Source organism: Sinocyclocheilus rhinocerous, unplaced genomic scaffold (genome assembly GCF_001515625.1).
Source record: "Sinocyclocheilus rhinocerous isolate Xijiao unplaced genomic scaffold, SAMN03320098_v1.1 scaffold574, whole genome shotgun sequence".
In the NCBI taxonomy this organism is placed as follows: domain Eukaryota; kingdom Metazoa; phylum Chordata; class Actinopteri; order Cypriniformes; family Cyprinidae; genus Sinocyclocheilus; species Sinocyclocheilus rhinocerous.
This window is the reverse complement of record NW_015659919.1, coordinates 2,212,340-2,236,440: the sequence shown is the minus strand read 5'-3', so window position 1 is coordinate 2,236,440 and position 24,101 is coordinate 2,212,340. Positions and strand designations below refer to the sequence as shown.

Genomic DNA, 24,101 nt, shown 5'->3' with positions numbered 1-24,101 from the left:
AGACGACCATACTTCAGCATGTTTATAATAAGGTTATTGTGCGTTGGTGTGGACGCTAATATAGTTATCGATTTTAGTGTGAACAGGCCTTTACGGTTCGCACTCATACATCAGGGATAAATCCTTGATAATTTCACACCAATATGTGCGTCTATTTGTAAAGATCATGACTTTGCGTAAGGCAGCAACTGTAAATGTGTGTGTGTATGGGTGTGCGGAGGAGATATGATATGTAAATAAATGGGTGAAGCCCTAACAGTGGATCATCTTGCACACTGTGGATTAGCAGGCAGGCGGGCCAAAGCCGTCAGATCCATTGTAAGTACCTCTGCAGTGGGTCCACTCTGCCTGGGTCAATATTTGGAATGGCAGAGATAGTTGGGCTGCATTAGCAGGATTAGGGCGGGACGGCCCCTGGCAGCGCTGCACCTCAGAAGAGGGAATCGTGGGTAGTGTGTGTGTGCATGTCACTGCTGAAAATCAACAATTCAACCGTCCTGTTTGGAAAGAACTCAAGCATTTATGGTGACGGCTCCTGCTGCGTGATGTGTGAGACAGAACAGACAGAACTCATCCAAGCGCAACAAAGGTTTATCGAAAAGTAATTTGTCTGTTCACGCCAAAAGTGAAAATGATACATGACGTGACAACAGTGTTGTTATTGTTAACTAAAACTATTATTATTAATTAAAATATATATAAAATGTCTATTCAAATTAAATGAAATATAAATATTAGACATAAATTAAAACTTTAATTAAAAATGTAATAATTATTTAAAATTTCTAATTAAAAATTAGAAACGCTTCCTTGGCAACTAACTGAAATAAATCTTAAGTACTAAAAATAAATTTTGAAGTACTAAAATTACTAAAACTGAAAGAGATAAAAACTATTAATAATAATAATAATAATAATAATAATAATTGGAATAAAGCTGAAATAAAATAAAAATTAGACAAAAAATAGAAACTTAAATTAGAAATGCTGCCTTGGCAACTAAAAGAAATAAGTTTGAAGTACTAAAATGACTGAAAGGAATTAAGACAAACTATTAGTAGTAGTAATTGTATTTATATTAATTGAAATAAAGCTAAAATACCTTTTTTTCCATCGAATATATTTGATTTTTACTTAAACCTACATGGAAATTAGAAATGTTGTTGTTGTGACAAAAACTGAAATAAGTTTAAGTACTAAAATTACTAAAAATTGAAATAAAGTTAAATCTATATAAAAATATTTAAATAATAATAATAATAATGAACAAAATCACTTAAACTTAAATTAAAACGAAAACTGAAAATATACTCACTGGAGCGGTACCTTTTCAAAAGATACACGTTTGTATCTTTTAGGTACTAATATGGACTTTTGGGGTACAAAGGTGTACCATTTGAAAAGGTACCACCCCAGTGACCGCTTTTGTACATTTATTTCCTGAGAGTGTGCAAAAATAAAAGCCAATTCTAATTATTAATAAATGCGATAAAGTAGTATAGAAGAAATACTAATATAACAATGTTTTACACAACTTCTGCTAATTAAAACATATCTAATGTAGAGCTATCTGGATATAAACACAGCAAAACAATGACATTTCTCAGTGGGCAGAGCTACCCATAATATTTATAATAGAATTATTATAAATGTAACATGTTTATACACTATGAGTGCTTATAAAAATGTTTTAATTACATATTACAAATTATGTCAAAAGTTGAAATGAATAGTTTATTATTGAAATACATTATGATTTTATTTTTTAGAAGTAATCATACTTTATTTACGTAATAAACTGACAGGGTTTAAGCAATAAGCAACATTCTCTTTCACGGAAAAAGCCCAATGTGTGAAAAAGGAAGTGGGTAGTCAACATGGACGCAAGTACACAGGCGAGTACGTAAGCATATGTAGGCAAACACAGCGACACACACATGCCTTGCAGGTGTGAGCCGTCAGCTCGGCACATTTAAGTGCCCTCAGGAATATGAGCTAAGTGCATTTGAGGGCGTTTAGGAAGCCTGAGGGTAGAACTTTTCCCCCGCTTTACTTCATTATCCTGCATTAGAGGAGTCGACGATGGCGAGAGAAAGCCTCTTCTCAGAATCGCGTCACTTAAGACATGATACTATACCACGCGCCGCTCTTCTTAATGGGGGCAGAGTTTGAAGCATGACAGCTCGGCAGGCTAGAGATTACGCAGGTTTTTGTGGTATGAGGCGAAGGGAGGGCAGACTCCCTTAATAAGGGCAGAAGAAAACGGACTGGCCACTCTAATTAAAAAGAGAAGATGGTCTTGCGGCCTTGAGCTGCACAGGGCCTGAGGACAAGCAATCATGACGCGAGACCATGGTTAGCCGACTGCCACAGCTAAAGGTTTAGACATCTATGCGTGTGCACATGGGCGAGAACGTGCTTTCGTATTATTATTTAGTATTTAGCACATTCCTGCTTGAAAATAAAAGATGTAACAACATATCAGCTAACGTTTTGTACATCAGCTGAGTGGAAAAAAGTTTAGAATTACAATACACAGGAAAATCAACAGCTACAGTGTGCAAGCTGTAGAAACTACGTTAAAATTGGCTGAGAACGTCATTTCATTTTGAGTGTATGGAAACAATATAATGTAGAAAAAGAAATGTAAGATGGGAATATGGATTGTAAGTTTGTATCGTGAAAAGTGGGCATTTTATACCAGATTTGCAGTCAAAAGAACTACATGACTCCTTAAACAGTTTCAATGCCCATTGGTTGAAACCTAAGCGACCTTGATGACGTCAACAGAAAAGTCATTTCAGTGCAAGTTACATTTTTTTGATAAAAGATTATGAAGACAAATATAATATTTCTTAACATGTATTAATCAATCTTGCACAGTGAAACTGACCATTAATTATTAATGACGTAAAAAGGTTCATTTTGATTTTAATGTTGACTTGTGTTGCCAGTATCACATTCAAATAACATACTTCAAATCAACAATAAAATCGGACTTGATCTATATCATAAACATTGTTTTTTTAAGCTCAAATAATGTTAAAAACGTAATACATTTCAGGTAATATGTTTCAGTATATATGCAGGCTTTGATCAGGCCCTCTAGAAAATTACATACTGTATACAGCATGCTGTCCACAACATGTTAGACATTGCATAACCACATTCAAATGAATGTAAACAACCTAAGATCTAATCGCATTCCCAAATATGAGCCATTTTTCTAATCAACTTGAATGGAAATTTACAGTCGAATGTAAACCATTTGCATGCTGAAAATTTGCATAGTGGGTACTCAGCATATCAAATTCACAAACAGTGCTAGTAGTACGATAACTTGCCATTTGGAACATGCCCCTAGGAAGAGGCATGACCATGGCCTAATGGTTAGAGAGTCGGACATGTAACCCAAAGTTTGCAGGTTCGAGTTTCAGGGCCGGCAGGGATTGTAGGTGGGGGAGTGAATGATCAGCGCTCTCTCACACCCACAATACCACAACTGAGGTGAGACCCTTGAGCAAGGCACCGAACCCCCAACTGCTCCCCCCGGCGCTGCAGCAAAAATGGCTGCCCACTGCTCCGGGTGTGTGTTCACGGTGTGTGTGTGTGTGTTCACTACTCACTGTTGTGTGTGTGCACTTGGATGTGCCTCTGACAAACACTGATTATACTACTACCAAAGGCTTCACAGTAATGCATACTAGCCTTTGTGTGAGTGTGAGAGAGAGGTGTCAAAAACACCATTGTCATACGTGACAAACCTAATGATAGCACTGAAGTATGCTGATGAGTCTACATAATAGGGCGGCGACTATTCAAATAACCAAACTCCCACGACCTGAAAGAGCTCAATAGACACTTCCAGCACACAAGGAAATGAAAACATTTTCTTTTAAACTTGCTGGGTGTGTTTTTAATGACGCATAAATTGGTTATGACTGATGGTTTGAATTGGACTCGGTTTGAAGAGCCATTATGGTGCCCTTATTTATGGTTTCTTTTAAGAGAAAGGCATGATGGGTAACGTACCGGCATTCTCTGAGAGATAAGAGAAGTCCTCTCTGGTGTAAGAGGCAGTCGGTTGGATGAACATGCCCTCGTCAAAACCCTCTTCCGGCTCAGGTGGGATGTTGTAGACGAAGCGCTTGGCGGTCTGTTTTTTCCGCCTTCCGCTGCCCGGCTCAGGGTGCGCCTCTCTCTTGACGGCGACCCCAGTGCCGGGATGTGGCTCGTTCCAGACGAACACCGGCCCCGGACCCTGTGGCTCCGTCTCCGTAGACTCTGACGAGTTCTCTCCGCCCCAACCAGAGCTTCCCAAAGCGCAGCCTTCTCCACCGGACACCTCTATGTCACTGGGTTCATCCTTCACTTGCCCACTGGCCTTGATGGACAGCTTGGACAAGATGCTGGTGGCCCAGAAGTTGCTGGGCTTCTTGTCGGCACTCTGGCAGTCTTTCGCCACCGTCCGCCGCTTGTTGTAGTCGACCACCACAGAATCAGGGGCTTCCTGCTTGATGCTGATGTTGAGGGCGTCTTTGATGAAGGCACGACAGGACTGGACCACCTCGGTCATCTGGAGGTAACTCGCCACGGACATCACCTCGATGGCATTCCGGCTGGTGAGCAAGAGGTTGCCGGAGTACAGGAAGTCCAGGATGACGGAGAAGCCCTGCACGGCGGCCACGTCCAAGTGCGTGATGGTAGTTTGGTCGCAGTTCTCACTCTTCGTCAGGCAGTAGAGGGTCTTGAAGTAGCGGCTCCCAGCAACCAGGATGTTCTTGTGCGCCTTGAACGCCTGGTCACCCACTACAATGTTGACGTCGCAGAGGATGCCGCTCTTGCGCTGTTTGTCCAGCTCCTGCAGCAGCTGGTAGCAGTAGGAGTTCTCATTGGGCTTGTTTCTATAGTCCTCCACCTCTGGGCTCTCCGTGTCCTCTGGCCTTTCCATCTCCTAGTGGAGTGACAACAAACAAAAATGAAATTCAGCATTAGTCTACAGTGTAAACATAAGGTGAAGGGCAGGTGTACGGTGACAACTCTGACTAGAGAACTGGTTGAACAGGCTCAAAAGCTGCAGTACTGTGGGAACTATAGCGGCGGCAAACCCCCCGCTCACAGGATGTAATCTCTGCGCCCCATGTTAGTGCTCTTTAAGATGAGAAATATTTGGCCATTATCCCATCTCACCATCAGTCTCCATCATCTGCTCTCACAATTAAGAGAGAAAGAGAACCGGCTGGTACCTACCAATGGGAGTGAATCTACACAATATATTTCTGGATTGCAAAGCAGATGTCCTAATCCATGCAGAAATTTATACCACCCTACATTTTTTCCCCTCCTACCACACAGCTGGGTTTTTTGCTGGAGTAATTCAGATTAAATCTATTTCTCAGGGCGGAGGCCTTCCCAGCCCCCACCTCCACACTGCTGGGCTTGTCCTGGTAGATGGGGTTATTACTGTAGCCTGATCCAGCTACAGCAGGCCCAACCAGTAGTCAGAGAGCAAGAGAGAGAGAGAGAGAGAGAGAGGGAGAGAGAGCGTAGCCCCATTTCTCCACACAATGCCAGTCCTTTCCTCCAGGCTCATTGTTCACTATTGCTGCTTTAGTGCTACACTGAAGCTTTGTGAAGAAAGCACTTACAATTCCCTAGCACACTTACTGGTGAAGGTTGCAGAAGACTTAGAAAAACACAGCTGGAATTACAAAACCAGAGCTTGAATAAAATCCTGTCATATTTTACTCACTCTCATGTTGTTTAAACCTGTACAACTCATTTGAATACACACACAAAAAAAGATATTCTGAAAAAATTTTCACACTGCTCTTTGCAATATAATGAGGTCTCTTAAAAATACAGTAAAAACAGTAATACTGTGAAATATTACAAAATAATTTTAAAATGTAATTTATTCCTGTAATGGCAAAGTTGAATTTCCAGCATCATTACGGTCTTCGGTGTCACATGATCCTTCAGAAATCATCATAATATGCGGATTTGCTGCTCAATAAACATTTCTTATTATTATCAATGTTGACAACAGCCTGTGCTATTTAATATTTTTGTGGGAACATTTTTTCATGATTATTAAAGTATTTTTAAAAAGTAGGCCTATTTGAAATAGAAATCGTTTGTAACATTATGAATGTCCTCACAGTCACCTTTGATCAATTTAATGTGTTCTTACTGAATAAAAGTATTAATTTTTGTTTAATAAATATCTTACTGAACCCACACCTCTGAATGATAGTTTACAGTGACCAGGAACTGTCCAACTGCTAAAATGACACCTTAAAAGTAGTCCATATGATTTGCAGGGTATTCCAAGGCTTCTAAAGTCACATTATAGCTGTGTGTGAGGAAAAGACAAAAATTTAAAGCTTGAATGTGTAATTTTTTGACTCAGTGGCACTTTCATAACATTTCCCTGTTTAAGCATCCCGACCAGTAACACTGACTCAACACAACAGATGGTACGAGTTTGGGATAGGACTATCTGTTTGACAAACAATGGTAGACATGGGTTTTGAGAAACCTGTTTGAAAACCGCTTTGTGTATTTCCTAGATTAAAGAGACATGACAAGCACGAATGAGAGCTGTAGTAAAAAGAGCAATTCTTCAATCTCCTTTTGGGTTACACTGACGTATGGAATGACATGAGGGTGCAAAGAAGTTTAATTAGTACATTTTGGAAGAATTTTCTTTCTTTTTTTGTAAACTACTTTAAAATAAAGAAAATAAAATGTAGTCTAAATGGGAGCACTGTTGAGTTCAGACAGATCTAGTGAAGTGCAGGTTTGAAGAATGAGGATGAGTTGGAGAAACAGGGGTGTTAGATAAGAATGAACGTCCGTTTGTGGTGTCACAATGTCCCCACTATTGTTCGCCTCTGTCTATCCAGAGAGAGCCTGACTGTGGGCCAAGCCAAGCTATGGAGAGGACAGATGAGGTGGCAGTCGAAAGCGGGTGTCAGGACATGCTAGTTCAGAATTAACCTTTTTCTTTCTCTCTCTTTCGTTCTCTCATGTACACTCGCACACGGTTCATCCTTTCTCCAGATGTGTAAACAAGATTCCCCCCATTAAACCCTGTCAAAATGAGTCTGTGGTGACAGTTTGACATTTGGCACAGTCTTTTTCTTAATTGAATGTCTGTTATTGTTATTGTCTACAGTTGTGCTGCTAGGTCATTTGTGCCCTCTTTTTGTAAGCCATTTGGCCTGTGCAAACTGTACAACCAAACAACGAAAGGAAAAGACATTACTTTTACAATATCTATAAATGCCAAAATTATGATCTCATATGGTTGATGCTAATTGTGTTTCTCAGACAATTTTTTTTTTACTCATAAAAACCTGACATGTTTGGATTTCATTTACACTACTGTTGTAAGGTTGTGGATTAGTAAGTTTAAAAAGAATTGAATAGGGCCTACTTTTATTTAGAAAGAATGCATTCAATTCTTTAAAAGTGTCAGAAAAGACAATTTAGAATGTTTCAAAAGATTTACATTTCAAAAATAATTCTGTGCTTTTGTATTTTTTATTCACCAAAGAATCTTGTAAAAAAATATGCAGCACTGTTTCCGCAAAAATGTTAAGCAGCACAACTGTTTTCAACAATAACTGTTGATAATAAAAATGTATTGTATGATGATTAAAAAATGCTCCTTGAGCGGCAAATTAGCATTTTAGAATGATTTCTAAAGGATCATGTGACACTGAAGACAAGAGTAATGGCTGCTGAAAATCCATCATAAGAAAAAATTACATTTTAAAATAAATAAAAAAATACTGTTTTACTGGACTTTTAATTGAAAAATACACAGATATCTTCTTCAAAAACATTTGTAAAATTTTACCGACCCAAACCTTTTAATAGTAGTGCATGTAGAAGAAAAAAAAAAGTATCGTTCAGAATGTGACACATCAAAGAAAATGGGAAACGGTGTGTTTTCGGATTAAAAAGTGTTGCACACGAAACTTGCTGTGGTTTCTCTCTCTGGTTTCCCACCCCAGACTTTCATTTTGATGCGAAACGGGAACATTATACAACCACCACCAATACCGCTGCCCTTCTCCTGCGCTGCAGTTAAACAGACAGTCGCCTAAAGCTCTTCAGGCGATGAGTTGCCAACACCCATTATTCTATTGTACACTTCCAGCATGTTCCATTCCCCATAAACCAACAATAGCTCCCCAAAATTTAAACACATAGCCTTCAGCAACAGAGAGCCGTGCCTTTATCACCTACCAGGGCCGCGGTGAGAATACACTACACAAGTGGCACGTTAGGGGGACATTGTGCCTCAGACAACAGGGATGGCGGTTTTGTTTTCCTTGCGCATAGTCTTCCTGAGCCATCCCAGCCCCTGAGGCCAGTGCCTGGTCCCCTCATCCAGATGCATGAACAATGCAGCAGTGTGCTTGACCCAAGGTGTGGGAGGGGAATGCCAGGATCTGGGCCTCCCAACAAAGAGCAGGGCTCATCGATACAAAATTCCAGGGAATTCTCCCCCACCAGCACCAACAACACAACAGCCCCCCCAATACACACATATCTCACAGCAGCAGACAGTACAGGGGTGGAGACCCTCATCTTCATTGCGGCTCACTAATAACAGCAACAGAGGGCAAATACTTTGAGGGCGAAGTCTAGTCTGGAGAGTGAGGCAACCCAGATACCCTTCTTTAGGGGTAATTCAATTAGAGTAGTTTGATATGGACCAGTGAAGAAATTTAGCCCATTATGACGGACAGTTGCTGCACTGAAGAACATAATAGATCACAATTATGAAATTGGCTATTGGAGGATGTGGCCTATCAGAACAGCCTTTCTTTACTCAGACAGCAGCCGTCCTAATGTTTCACCCAATTAGGCTACTTTAAGACACTATTCTTCCACAATCTCGTGATCTCCATGTCCACTACTCTTATTGCTGAGATGTCAATGACAAAATCACTCTTAAAAATAATGATTGTTTATTGGCATCAATGATTCCATCAATAACCTTTAACATCCACATTCTTAAAAATAAAGGTTCCAAAAGGGGGTTTTCTCATCGATGCTATAGTAGAAAAGTTTTTAGTTAAAAAAAGAACCTTTCAGTGATCAGTTTTGAAAAGAACCATTTTTGTTCTTAGAGTGAAGAACATTTTAATAATCTAAAGAACCTTTTTCCATTATGAAGAACCTTTTCAACATTGAAAAGGTTTCATGGATGTTAAAGGATCTTCATGGAACCATCGATGCCAGTAAGGAACCTAAACTGCATGGAACCAAAATGTTCTTTATAGTTGGAAAAGCTTATATTAAAATATTCTTCACACTATGAAAAAAATAGTTATTTTCATAACTGTTCAGTTTTCTGGGAAACCCAAAATGGTTCCTCTATATGGCATCACTGAGAAAACCGCCTTTTTCACACAAACCTTTATTTTTAAGAGTGTACTAAAATCACAAATACTATATTATATATGGAAAATAAATGTAGCATAGCACATTTACTCCACATATTACGCAACATACAGTTATAGTATTGTAAAACGGTTGATTGACAGAGCAAAGTGATTGAACAGGAAAGCGTAACCGATCTTCTGTAGCGTCTTAACCCCTCTGTTGCTAGGGAGGCGGTGGTAATCTCTCCTCCTCCTTTCCTTCCTAATTAGTGAGGGGTATAAATTGAGTTAGTGGAACACTTTGTGTCACCCTGATTAGACTGGACATTATCATACCACACAATCCTAAGGGATTTTACTGGCAAACCAGTAACACGACATCTTCTGAAGAGCAACAGATAGGATTTAGTACATGAATCAATCATTTTGTGGCTTGATAAAGGACAGGGAATCAAAAGCATAAAAAAAAAAATCAATCAATAACTATTTATCTTAAACAACATGTCTTGGCATCGTACGATTCCTTTGGATACAGAATGCAGTAGTATCAAATATAAATTACATTTCACTATTACAGTGCATTATTTCACAAAAGTGTTTCTCAGCTGCTGATATGATATGATTTATTCAAGCCTAATCTTATTCTGTTGGTTGCAGTGGCCTGCACATATCAGGCAGTGCTGTCATTACAGGTGACATAATTCACTCTGACCCAATGTAGCAAGTCGCACACACTATCTATGGATCTTGGGGAGTCACCTAACACAATGCCTCTAATTTAGGTGCCCTAAAAGGGGAGGGTGAGATGTGCCAGAGGTCACTTTTTACAGCGAGGGGGTTGGGAAGGGGTGCGGCTCCCCAAAGGTAGCAGGGTCAAACCCTTGCCATTGTGTGACCTCTGTAGCAATCAGGTTAGTAACCATGACAACCAGGGTTGATAATTACAGTGCAGTGCAGGAAACGAGGACATACGTTTTGAGCCACGGTCTCACTTTATGATACTTTTGGTTCTGTTTAATAATACATATCTAATTGCAAATCATGTAAATAATTATAATAATATAAAACGCGAGGGTTCAAAAGACCATAAAAACACAGAAAATTGATTTTACGCTTTACATCACCTAAGTTAGTCGAGGTTTTTTTTTAGCTCAGCTCACCGACTGACAGCGCTGATCCAGTTAGCGCACATATGCTAAGTCTATACCCGAGTCTATAGCTAACAGACCTGTTAGCTCGCTAAACGGCTTTAAAAACAGCATTTCCGCTCCTAAATAGCCGGGAAAACGTCGACATTTGTTAACTACACACCGAACAGCACTGCCCAGGTCGGCTCCGTCGCGTATCCGAGTGTTCCCGTCCCCATTATACCGCGGTGTGGACGTACCTGTCTGGTCGGGTCATTCCTGCCGTGCTCCGAGGACAGGTGATGCCTCAGCAGCAAGGCCCGCTTGTAATTCCGGCTGCCTTTCACCAGCTCGTCTCTGTTGTTGGTGGCGATGTTATGGCACCAGGAGCAAGACATCAGCCCTGTTTCCTGGCTGAATTTGAGCCAGGGAAACTCCTGCAGCCAGGAGGCTTGGAAGAGCGAGTGTTTCTGCAGCAGCAGCGTCTGAGGTCTCATCTCCAGCAGCGGTTTTCTAGCGGCCGCTTCCTCCGCCTCTCCCGCGCTACAGTCCTCCCGGTTCACGCCGTTGCCAGTCGCCCACTTACAGCCCTCGGTTTTCACCATTATGCTGTTTAAAGCGCCTCTGTCATGATCTTTACCCGCTGTCCAACTGCCCCCTTCCGGGTCGTCGTCCTCCTCTGCCTCCGGCTCCGTGCTGTCGCTCACGGACCCCCCGCCCTCGACTTTCCCCAGCGATGGTCCTTTCGCCCCCAGATCCCTGTCGTCCTCTTGATCCGGTCTGTTCCCGTTCAGATGTCGGTCTTGACAGGCCGGGGCCTCACAGCTGTTGCCTCCGACGGCACTGGCACCGGTGACGGCTAATCCACCTCCTCGGAAAGCCAGCGACCTGCGGTTTCGCTCTCCGGACATTTTCTTCAAATAAATTACAATCTACACTTTCTCAACAAAACAAAAATCCGATCGCGGCTCTCTTAAATAAAGTATTCCGCATGAAACGAGCCGTTTTTCCGCGCTCCGGCCTCCTGGTGAGAGTATGTAGGTTATGCGGAAATAAATAGGGGTTTTAAAGGCATAATGAATTTGAGGGTTCTGTCTGCGTCCGCGCAGGCCCCGCAGAGGTCGAATGGCAACGACTTCCCCCACAATGCATCTCGGTCCGAGGGAGGAGGAGGGGGGGCTCCTGTTAAAGGAAGATGGGGGTGACGCCAAACAGCCAGGGGTCTTTTGTGTCGATGACTGCACCCATTTTCCGCATGTTTTTTCTTCTATAGAAGTACACGTCTCGAACCAATAAGTCCTTGTATCCCTTTCACGCCTCCCCTGTGCGTGGCATTACAGACGTCGCTCCATGTTTGTCGCGCGAGTCGTGATGCTCGGGACAGGTGGGTTCGTCGGAGTTATGAAGAGCGCCTGCATAGGTGCATTTTACAGGTGGTGGCAGATAAGGACGGGTTGATTTTTTGATATCAATATCTCGAGTCACCTCTGTGTTTTTGCGTGTGTTTTTATTCGTTTGTTATTTTAACAGTTTTAATAAAAAAAACAATTTTAACAAAAAAATTAATAACTTTAATAACCTTTTTTATTTGAATTATGTATATATTTAAAAAAAAATTATTGTATTGGTCTTCAATAAAAAGCAAAATAGTTTAACTGATTTACGGTCACTTGTTTTATTGTCTTTTAATTTGTATAGTCTATATAATATAATATAATATAGCCTAATATAACACACACACACACACACACACACACACACACATTTTTAGATGTATTAATTTATTTGACAAATCCTAATGTAAAAAAGTAAATCCAGAAAGCTGAAAACTTTTAAGTGTCAATTTAAATGCAGCTGCCTTAATTAATTGCTGCATTGAAAAACGTCATTGATATGTTCATTTGCAGAAGAAGAAGAAGAAGAAGAAGATATGTTCATTTCACTTTTCCGATCACCTTGAATTTTATTACTGATAGATTCAATTATTGTGATAGATTCAATAGACAATCGACTGAATAAAATATAAAACAGCAGTTCTTACTGCATAATGCTAATGCTGAAAACATTTTTATAGTTTAAAAAAATGTTTACGATCGTTTTTGTCATATTGTCGAATAGAAATATATGTGGATGTTTAAGAAACGTCCCACAACACAACACGAATATTATTTAAATGGTTTAAAATATACTTTACTGTAGGATTATTAAATCCTGTCACCCAGTGGGTGGCGTAATTTCCTACAGCACCAACATGATAGACGATTTATAAACCAGCAACAAGCGCCTCATACTGCTTCCTCTGGGCGTGTCTTGTGTGATTGTAGGTAAATTAGGGACTTTGAGCCCACCCTGTGAAAGTGAGGGACCAGACATATCTCCATTAATAGCTCTTCTGGTATCCTTTTGTCGAAATTAGAAAGGTAAAATGTGTTTATTAAAATAAGGCAATTTAATATTAGTTCTGGCCTGGTGAATGGCCATGTTGTGGCTTCCTCAAATTGTTCTTTGTCTTTTCTTTTCTTTTCTTCTTTAAACACAATAGCAATTTGTTACGGTTTATTTTTATTTTTTTTAAGTTTTTTATTTTAAATGATTTGTTAGGCTATAATAAATTCTAATAATTCTAAAGGCTATAATAAATTCTAATATGAATAATAAATGAATAATAATATTTGTAATTATAGGCTACGTGTATTGCATTTCTTAGTATTTATGTCAACACAGAGACCAGTATTTATTTTATAACATACATTGAGCACGGCGTAAAAAGTATTAAAAAAAAATTCTAAATTAGCCAGTTGGTTTTATTGACTTGCCAAATATAAATGGGAATTATACAATTATGATTAAGTTATTTCTAATAAAACGATTATTCCGATTAGTTTATTTTAGTTCATTTATTTATCGTTTAATGATGATTCGAAATGAATTTTTCCGCTCATAAAACGCTTCATCATGGGCGCCGCGCGCCAGGTGGGTCCTCGCGCCCGTCTTTCTGTTTACATCTCTACGTGCTGTGCGTCCTGACGTCACTTACGACCCCACCCCACCTCGCGCAGCAGCCTAGTTGCAGTGGCAGCTTTGAGCTCAAATTTGCAAGATTGAAGTGGGAAAGCGGGACCGCAAGGATCAGAATAACTCACAACATAAAGAAGCCGCAAAGACAGGATGGAGGAAGCCGATCAAGGTAGCTGAATTGTTTTGAGAACGTGACGTGACATGTCGGCACAGATTAGAAATGCAACAAAACTCAACTTTCAGAAGTTAGCTAGCTTGTTTGTTAGCACAGCCAGCAGCTGGAGGAAGAAGAACAGCGGTTGTTTAATTTCTTTAATTTTGATGAACATTGGTAAAGTGACAGTGAGTCGGGATAGACATTTGCAGGGATTTTATTCGGGTTAGAGCACTTTTGCACATTTTAATTAACGTTAGTTCGTTATTTTGTAATTTATGGTGTCTATAAATACTGTTAAAACTTATGAAAGTACCAGAACCCGACCATGGTCTGGCACGTTTCAGCTGCAAAATATTATATTTATGTCTTTATTTATTTTTTAGTCAGTAAGAATGTCTGTAACTATTTATTTCACTTGCGTGGCCTTAACTTGCAGCATCGTTGAACCATATGTTAGCATTAAACACCTGCTGTAAATGTGCTGCTACTAATGAAACCTCTATTTGCAACTCTGCATTATTTCCATTTTTTAATCGTGCCAATTCCATTAATTAATGTTAATTTTTTTAGACTTTGTATTTTAATATCTTGCAGATAAACCGTCTTTCTAATTTAAGTTATAACTTGTCACGGGAAGTCTAAAATTAAAAATAGAATACAGTTTATGGAATCACAAGTTTGATAGCTTTCTACCTCTTTCTTATCTTTCTAATGGTTAGCATCTCATGTTTCTTATGCCCTTTGTGTTATGTCATTCATATGTAACGTTAGAGTTTAAACCCAGAAATGAGAATTTATGTTGTGTTGATTAGCAGGGATCATATGAAACCTGCTCATTATAATGTAAGATTTCTGACAATGTGATCTGGTCAGCTTGGGTTCCTGTACAACCACTGGATCATTATTACGTTAAGAGTCTGCTAAGCGAAGACTGCATAGTTTTTCTGGTGTGTACTGCTATTTTTCAGATGCCTGGTGTTGATGTTATCATCTGGGAGGAAACACATTGGCCTACATTCTATTGATTTAGACTAATATTGTTCTTCCACTACCTTTGTTTAACATGTTTTTTAAATAACCTCCTGGAAATATTGTATATATTAATATATATATATAAAATGTATAGCTGAAAAAATAATATATACAAATACAATATTATTTATTTATTTAATATATGAATATATTATTGTAAACATTCCTGAAAAAAACATTATCAGAAAGAGACTAAATTACATCCTCGGAAAGCCAGCGACCTGCGGTTTCGCTCTCCGGACATTTTCTTGAAATAAATTACAATCTACACTTTCTCAACAAAACAAAAATCCGATTGCGGCTCTCTTAAATAAAGTATTCCGCATGAAAAGAGACGTTTTTCTGCGCTCCAGCCTCCTGGTGAGAGTATGTAGGTTATGCGGAAATAAATAGGGGTTTTAAAGGCATAATGAATTTGAGGGTTCTGTCTGCGTCCGCGCAGGCCCCGCAGAGGTCGAATGGCAACGACTTCCCCCACAATGCATCTCGGTCCGAGGGAGGAGGAGGGGGGGCTCCTGTTAAAGGAAGATGGGGGTGACGCCAAACAGCCAGGGGTCTTTTGTGTCGATGACTGCACCCATTTTCCGCATGTTTTTTCTTCTATAGAAGTACACGTCTCGAACCAATAAGTCCTTGTATCCCTTTCACGCCTCCCCTGTGCGTGGCATTACAGACGTCGCTCCATGTTTGTCGCGCGAGTCGTGATGCTCGGGACAGGTGGGTTCGTCGGAGTTATGAAGAGCGCCTGCATAGGTGCATTTTACAGGTGGTGGCAGATAAGGACGGGTTGATTTTTTGATATCAATATCTCGAGTCACCTCTGTGTTTTTGCGTGTGTTTTTATTCGTTTGTTATTTTAACAGTTTTAATAAAAAAAACAATTTTAACAAAAAAATTAATAACTTTAATAACCTTTTTTATTTGAATTATGTATATATTTAAAAAAAAATTATTGTATTGGTCTTCAATAAAAAGCAAAATAGTTTAACTGATTTACGGTCACTTGTTTTATTGTCTTTTAATTTGTATAGTCTATATAATATAATATAATATAGCCTAATATAACACACACACACACACACACACACACACACACATTTTTAGATGTATTAATTTATTTGACAAATCCTAATGTAAAAAAGTAAATCCAGAAAGCTGAAAACTTTTAAGTGTCAATTTAAATGCAGCTGCCTTAATTAATTGCTGCATTGAAAAACGTCATTGATATGTTCATTTGCAGAAGAAGAAGAAGAAGAAGAAGATATGTTCATTTCACTTTTCCGATCACCTTGAATTTTATTACTGATAGATTCAATTATTGTGATAGATTCAATAGACAATCGACTGAATAAAATATAAAACAGCAGTTCTTACTGCATAATGCTAATGCTGAAAACATTTTTATAGTTTAAAAAAATGTTTACGATCGTTTTTGTCATATTGTCGAATAGAAATATATGTGGATGTTTAAGAAACGTCCCACAACACAACACGAATATTATTTAAATGGTTTAAAATATACTTTACTGTAGGATTATTAAATCCTGTCACCCAGTGGGTGGCGTAATTTCCTACAGCACCAACATGATAGACGATTTATAAACCAGCAACAAGCGCCTCATACTGCTTCCTCTGGGCGTGTCTTGTGTGATTGTAGGTAAATTAGGGACTTTGAGCCCACCCTGTGAAAGTGAGGGACCAGACATATCTCCATTAATAGCTCTTCTGGTATCCTTTTGTCGAAATTAGAAAGGTAAAATGTGTTTATTAAAATAAGGCAATTTAATATTAGTTCTGGCCTGGTGAATGGCCATGTTGTGGCTTCCTCAAATTGTTCTTTGTCTTTTCTTTTCTTTTCTTCTTTAAACACAATAGCAATTTGTTACGGTTTATTTTTATTTTTTTTAAGTTTTTTATTTTAAATGATTTGTTAGGCTATAATAAATTCTAATAATTCTAAAGGCTATAATAAATTCTAATATGAATAATAAATGAATAATAATATTTGTAATTATAGGCTACGTGTATTGCATTTCTTAGTATTTATGTCAACACAGAGACCAGTATTTATTTTATAACATACATTGAGCACGGCGTAAAAAGTATAAAAAAAAAATTCTAAATTAGCCAGTTGGTTTTATTGACTTGCCAAATATAAATGGGAATTATACAATTATGATTAAGTTATTTCTAATAAAACGATTATTCCGATTAGTTTATTTTAGTTCATTTATTTATCGTTTAATGATGATTCGAAATGAATTTTTCCGCTCATAAAACGCTTCATCATGGGCGCCGCGCGCCAGGTGGGTCCTCGCGCCCGTCTTTCTGTTTACATCTCTACGTGCTGTGCGTCCTGACGTCACTTACGACCCCACCCCACCTCGCGCAGCAGCCTAGTTGCAGTGGCAGCTTTGAGCTCAAATTTGCAAGATTGAAGTGGGAAAGCGGGACCGCAAGGATCAGAATAACTCACAACATAAAGAAGCCGCAAAGACAGGATGGAGGAAGCCGATCAAGGTAGCTGAATTGTTTTGAGAACGTGACGTGACATGTCGGCACAGATTAGAAATGCAACAAAACTCAACTTTCAGAAGTTAGCTAGCTTGTTTGTTAGCACAGCCAGCAGCTGGAGGAAGAAGAACAGCGGTTGTTTAATTTCTTTAATTTTGATGAACATTGGTAAAGTGACAGTGAGTCGGGATAGACATTTGCAGGGATTTTATTCGGGTTAGAGCACTTTTGCACATTTTAATTAACGTTAGTTCGTTATTTTGTAATTTATGGTGTCTATAAATACTGTTAAAACTTATGAAAGTACCAGAACCCGACCATGGTCTGGCACGTTTCAGCTGCAAAATATTATATTTATGTCTTTATTTATTTTTTAGTCAGTAAGAATGTCTGTAACTATTTATTTCACTTGCGTGGCCTTAACTTGCAGCATCGTTGAACCATATGTTAGCATTAAACACCTGCTGTAAATGTGCTGCAACCTCTATTACCTCTATTTGCAACTCTGCATTATTTCCATTTTTTAATCGTGCCAATTCCATTAATTAATTTTAGACTTTTTAGACTTTGTATTTTAATATCTTGCAGATAAACCGTCTTTCTAATTTAAGTTATAACTTGTCACGGGAAGTCTAAAATTAAAAATAGAATACAGTTTATGGAATCACAAGTTTGATAGCTTTCTACCTCTTTCTTATCTTTCTAATGGTTAGCATCTCATGTTTCTTATGCCCTTTGTGTTATGTCATTCATATGTAACGTTAGAGTTTAAACCCAGAAATGAGAATTTATGTTGTGTTGATTAGCAGGGATCATATGAAACCTGCTCATTATAATGTAAGATTTCTGACAATGTGATCTGGTCAGCTTGGGTTCCTGTACAACCACTGGATCATTATTACGTTAAGAGTCTGCTAAGCGAAGACTGCATAGTTTTTCTGGTGTGTACTGCTATTTTTCAGATGCCTGGTGTTGATGTTATCATCTGGGAGGAAACACATTGGCCTACATTCTATTGATTTAGACTAATATTGTTCTTCCACTACCTTTGTTTAACATGTTTTTTAAATAACCTCCTGGAAATATTGTATATATTAATATATATATATAAAATGTATAGCTGAAAAAATAATATATACAAATACAATATTATTTATTTAATATATGAATATATTATTGTAAACATTCCTGAAAAAAACATTATCCAAGTCTACACAAGTTTTCGCTATTTTTTTGTTTATAATCCTGTTTTTAATCAGCTCTGAGACTTACTAATATAAATGCAAAATACTTATTGCCTGTAAATATAATGCTATAATTCAATTATTAATATACATAATATAATGCATATATAATATCCACAATATATTTACTATGTGGGGTTGCTGGATGCTGGAGCCTTTCCCAGTGTATTACATGTACAAATTCTAAAATACAAACCAAAGTGTTTCTCAAATCTAGCTCATATGAGGATGATCACAAGTCTGTTAATTTAGCAAAAAGCAATATGAATATGTTCAGCTTTAAAACATTGCCTTTGTTTAACTATATAACACAGGCCTGGTAGATAAAGCCTTTTGGCAGTCATTTGTGTTTACGTCCTGGAGAAATACCATTGACGTCACTGAATGTCACACCGTGCTTGTTTTCGTAGTCCTTTCTGACCTCCTATCTTCATCCCGGTCATCTCGTCTCCGCCCAGCTCCCTGCATCTGAGCAGCCTGTTCTCTCTCATCCCTCCTGGGCTGCAGTGAGTGGATGAGCAGCCTCCCCAGGAGCCAGAGCCTTCCTGTCTGAATCTTCTGTTCCCCTCCCCTCATCTCTCTCACGCAGGGCCGCCATCTGCTCATTCCTCTTTTCTGCGTGCCCATGTCTCTCTGCAGCTGGTGCCCACGGGCCATTGTGCGATCTGTCAAGCAGATTGTGGGACAAAACCTGAGATACCGTTTGTTTGTTTAGCCTAGGTATACTGTCTTTATGATATTACTCTGGATCAAGTGGCAAGAACTCAAGTAAATTTATCTGATTCGCAGCGTGATTTAGTTCTGTTGCATCAGTGAGTGAGTCATCAATGAGAGACCTTTCACCCATAAGTAAAAGTGATGGGTGTAGCCTCATGTCCTTGTCTAGTGATGGATAAACCTGTGGATTAGGACATCTGCTCTAACAGTGTGAAATTCAGTGTATGATTTAATTGTTGCCTTAGCAGTCATCAGTTGCTCATGTTTGCTCAGATGTGCACGCTGTTCTCTCTTTGCTGTCATGGCAACATAGGAAAATAAAAATGTCGAAAGACTAACCGAACTACAGGGAGGAATGAGGAAGCTGCAATCAAATCTTCTATAGCCATTGTTGTTGAATTTGTTTTGAACATTGCACATTTTGCTTGAATCAGTTTGGTGGACTATTCAGCAGCTCAAGGTTGAAAGTTTACATGACTGCCAAAAGCTTGCAGAGAATTCTTTTGATCTCATTGGTGGAAATTTCCTGTCCTGGTTTTTGTTGGTGCGCTGTAGTGTTTAAACTCCAGTCTGCATGTTATGACAGTTATGCTGTTACTTACTTCTCCATCTTTTTGATGTCATTTCACTGAAAACATCAGAACTAAAAGTGGAATGTTAGATTTGTGATGGCTTTGGTCATTTCATGTGAAGTTGAAGTAGCACAGGAAACTTTTTTTCCAGTTTAATTTTAAAGATAGTTCAGATATTGCCTTGTGATATTGCCATAGTGACTTGTTACATTTGATGTATTATTGATGCAAAAAAATCTATTTGAAATAAATGCAGTGCTTTTGAAGTTTCATCAAAGAATCCTGAAAAAAGATCACAGTTTCAACAACAACAAAAAAATAATAAAGAAATGGATTGGAGATCCATTACATTGATGATAATAATAAGAAATGGATTGGAGAAATGTTGCTAAAAAATGTAGCCTTGCCATCAGAGGAATTTACTTTTTGAAATATATTTAACTAGAAAAGAGTTAAGAGTTAAATTGAAAAAATAATAACAATATTACTGTTTTTACTATATTTTGATCAAATAAATGAGTATTTTTCTCCAAAGTCATTAAAAAAAATCTTACTGACCTCAAAAGTGTAGTTTACAGTAAATTAAAGGACTACTTCAACTACAAATGAAAATTCTGTCATCAATTACTGACCCTCACATTGTTCCACACCTGACATTTCCATAATAGGGACTAGTGCTGTTGACTGTTTATCTTTATAAATAAAAAAAGCACCTTAAAAGTGTCAATATGCCTTGTACTCTATATTACCAAGTAATTTGAAGCCTTTATACAATAGCTTTGTTGGAGAAAAAGACTAAATAGACAGAAATAAACCCACATTTGTGATTGTTCCTCACACAAGGCTAAATGTGAGGCTTAAGTAATTTTTATGCTACAGTATGGTTATGATACTTGGCATATAAATGTGCCTTTTTTGGAGCTTGACAGCACCTAGTCACTTTCACTGTATGGAAAATAGCAGCAAGAACATCAGAACAAAAGTAAACCTGAATGTTGACTCTCTAAGACCACTGAACCAATGCATTATATTTAAATTAATTATAAAATTTGTTGTTGTGGTTGTATTATTAAAAAGATATTCTTTAGTGTAATAACACACATTTCAGTGATAGACTGTTATGCCGAGTTCACACTGCACAATTTTCAAAGACGTCGCATCACTGTTGGTTTCACACTGAACGACTATCTGGGGTAGCATAATATTTCACGGGCGTTGGCGACGCATCGGCGATTCCCTCAGATCACATCTTTGATAATTCACTGCGTGATTGTCACTCGCGTGAACGAGCACCGATTTGCCTCCGATTTCGGGCATTTGTCGGCGATTTCGCAAAACCTGTCGGCGAGTGAAAAATCGGGCTAAAATCGTGCAGTGTGAACTCGGCGTTAGCTGATTATGCAAGATCTTCCAGAAGCATCTGTGTGAGTCTCACAGGTCCCTGCGATCACATTTCACTCAGTGTTTCATTATAGCAGTAGAGCTGCTTTTCTTACCATTTCTAAAAGATGGTTTCGATTTTTACATCAGCAAGTTATTAAGTTATCATACAACAGAAGAAGAACAGGTTTGCTGTAATTTCAGATTTGCCTTATTTATTGTATTTTTCATAGAGTTGAGAGTTTTGGCCGAGTAAAGGTGTGGACTAACATTGCACTGAGGGGAGAAACTTAAGGCCTTACTGTGACCCTTCAAAATGAGCCTCTTCTCAGCAATGTGACCAACAGACCATTTTGAACAGCCAGATTGTATATTTGCAGTGTTGATAAAAGATAAATGCCCTTCACACACAATGTCAGTAACGTCTTCCACTAAAATTTCCTTGCCTTGTCTACCACTCTATGCTGGTTGGCTGATACATTTTCTCCATTTCCCGCCCATTATTCTTCTGTGTATATGTTCATCCAGGCCGCTGGAGTCGCACTCTGTCCCATGATTCTCATTTCGTCTCAATCACGGGACGCAATGCGCTTGGAATAACCCAGTAATTGATTTGACGCTGTGGTTTATTAGGTGCTTCAAATGTCCTCTTTGTTTCTTTACTGGGGTGTTTATGTTCTTGAGCTCTGAGTTTAAATGCAAGTCATACAAGATCCAGTTCACAAGGATTCCTGATGTTGAAGAGGCACAAGGTCATTGAAAGGCTTGTCCAACTCTATAGGAGGTCATGGGATTCCATGTCCATCCTATTATTGGCATTGAGAAGCTCACAGCCGCCCCATGTGGGGCCATGTGAATGTTAGTGGGCCAAAGGCAGAAGTTCGCACGTAACTGGTAAATATGTGTTGTTTAACAAAGAATTTAGTCAAAACAAATGTGTGATTATTGCTTATTTCCTCTTTTAAACAATACTTCTCATCCGTTGGTTTAAATGGGAAGTTGGGCATCTTCCTTTATAGAATCTCTCTGTTCTATTTCCGCAGTTTGCTTTATTTTTTCATAGACAGACCCTCCTAACATGGAGGTTTACTGTGGGAGCTCGTCACATGATGTGAAACTCTCCCACAATGCAAAGCTCATTAAAAAAGGCTAAGTCTGAACTTGCCAACAGGTATTGAAGTGTTCATGAAAATTCATTGTATTAGTTTTGTGTGAAAATGATTTGGGATGCAAAGGAACATAAATTACATTTCGCCGATGGCTGCAGATTGCATTCAAGTCTCTATTTGAACATCTGCATGCTTTTGTTGTGCAATCTAGTCTGGATGGAAGCCAACAAGGACTTTGGTGAAAGACAAATATCCGGGTACTAACCTGCAAGCAGCAGTGCGGAGGTGTCAAGGTTCTGCTTTCTAGACGTGTGATATGATTGTAGTCAGAGTGTTAATTGACACACTCACACACACACACACACACACACACACACATACACACAACCACACGTGTGTTTGTCACTGCTTGGCTCTTGTACGCCCATGTGAATACAGCTGAATAGAGTCTCTGTGACTCTCATTTTAACCTGATTCTTTGTATCATTGGCTGTTCTCGCTGATCTCTACTGGAGACAGCAGACCCGTCCCACGTAAGACAGCTACTGTAGTCAGGCAGTGATGTGTAATTCCAGCTCCTCAGGGACAAAGCTCTGTAGAGGGTGTGTCATACCAGAGGAGATGAATTAGGAATGAGTAAGGATGAGCTTATGTCTGGTGTTTCTGCACCACTAGTGGCACCAAATGGAATTCCAATATATATTGTTGGCAATATATTGCATTGATTTGAGCACGCTTTTTAGTTGACCATTATGTCTCATGATTTTGTCAGTTGTTTTAATAGCATCTTTGATTTAAACTTGATACTAGATTTGGTCCCGCCCCAGAGTGGATATCATTGGTCGAGCCAGTGTTGCTGTGTCAAGCTGCTCAAACAAACAGAGCCATGTCAAAAGAGTTTACACTCTTTGTAGACGTGAGCTGATAGTGAAACTCTGGCCGATACCAATAAGTTTTTACAACAGCTATGAACATTTGTACATTGAATATTTGTAACCTTGAGGTTAACAAATACTGAAACTAGTTTTTGCATGTTTCAATAAACTCGATAAATTTTGCATGACCATTTCCTGTTAAGGATAATACTGGAGTGTATGGCAAAATATTGAATCGTTTTCCATTTTCATGTAACTTGTTATGATGGAGTGCCTGACAGGGATCATTTAAACAAATATCCACAATTAAATATCAAATATGAAAAAAATAATAACAAATAATAGGGCTGCACAATTAATCGAATTTCTAATCACGATTACAATTACGGATGTCACAATTATGTAATCTTTCAAAGCGCCAATTAATCGTTCAAAGTCCACTTATGTTATTCTGTGTGCTTAAGATGTGTTTTTTCTTTCTACAAGTTATCTTAAGGGTTTTTCCATTGTTTTAATTTTAGTTTTAATATGAAACATGGTATTTAATATACCATGCATATTTTAACTTTTTTATTTAAAGAAGAAACCAATCCAATGAATAGATGCCATTTGAGGCTTAATACTATAGAAAAGCAATAAAGGTTTTTCAGTTTGAGGGTTTTCAGCTTGTTTATTTTCATCTAATAATATGGCATGCGGTTGCTTCAAACAATGATATAACATAATTCAATGTAAATTGTGATAATCGTAATTAATAATCGCAATTACAATTTCAAGGGAATAATCAACAATTATGATTTTTGTCATAATTGTGCAGCCCTAATAAATAATAATATAAAATATTAATTATAATAACAACAAAAAATATTTAACTATAATAATAATTATTATTATAAAATTAAATGTTTGTTTTTTATATTTTTAAAGTCACTATGAAATCAAAATTGATGAT

The 24,101-nt window shown here is 38.3% G+C and overlaps 2 protein-coding genes across 4 annotated transcripts in view; one reads left to right on the top strand and one right to left on the bottom strand.

Moving 5' to 3' along the window:
- zbtb10 (zinc finger and BTB domain containing 10) overlaps window positions 1–15,491 on the bottom strand; it is a 20,692-nt gene extending 5,201 nt beyond the window's left edge. Inside the window, exons 1-3 of one of the 2 annotated variants that reach the window (XM_016533120.1) lie at window positions 14,940–15,491; window positions 10,792–11,399; window positions 4,033–4,954 (exon numbers count right to left, since the gene is read on the bottom strand). In XM_016533120.1, the coding sequence (XP_016388606.1) occupies window positions 4,033–4,954; window positions 10,792–11,399; window positions 14,940–14,982 (1,573 nt within the window). In that variant the 5' untranslated portion in view covers window positions 14,983–15,491. Of the gene's footprint in view, window positions 1–4,032; window positions 4,955–10,791; window positions 11,951–14,939 lie in introns of those variants that run through there. The other variant, XM_016533119.1, reaches the window with a different exon arrangement.
- The window catches only part of tpd52 (tumor protein D52), a 24,066-nt gene continuing 13,513 nt past the window's right edge, over window positions 13,549–24,101 (top strand). Inside the window, exon 1 of one of the 2 annotated variants that reach the window (XM_016533159.1) lies at window positions 13,549–13,718. In XM_016533159.1, coding sequence (XP_016388645.1) covers window positions 13,700–13,718 — 19 coding nt within the window. In that variant the 5' untranslated portion in view covers window positions 13,549–13,699. Of the gene's footprint in view, window positions 13,719–17,082; window positions 17,259–24,101 lie in introns of those variants that run through there. The other variant, XM_016533158.1, reaches the window with a different exon arrangement.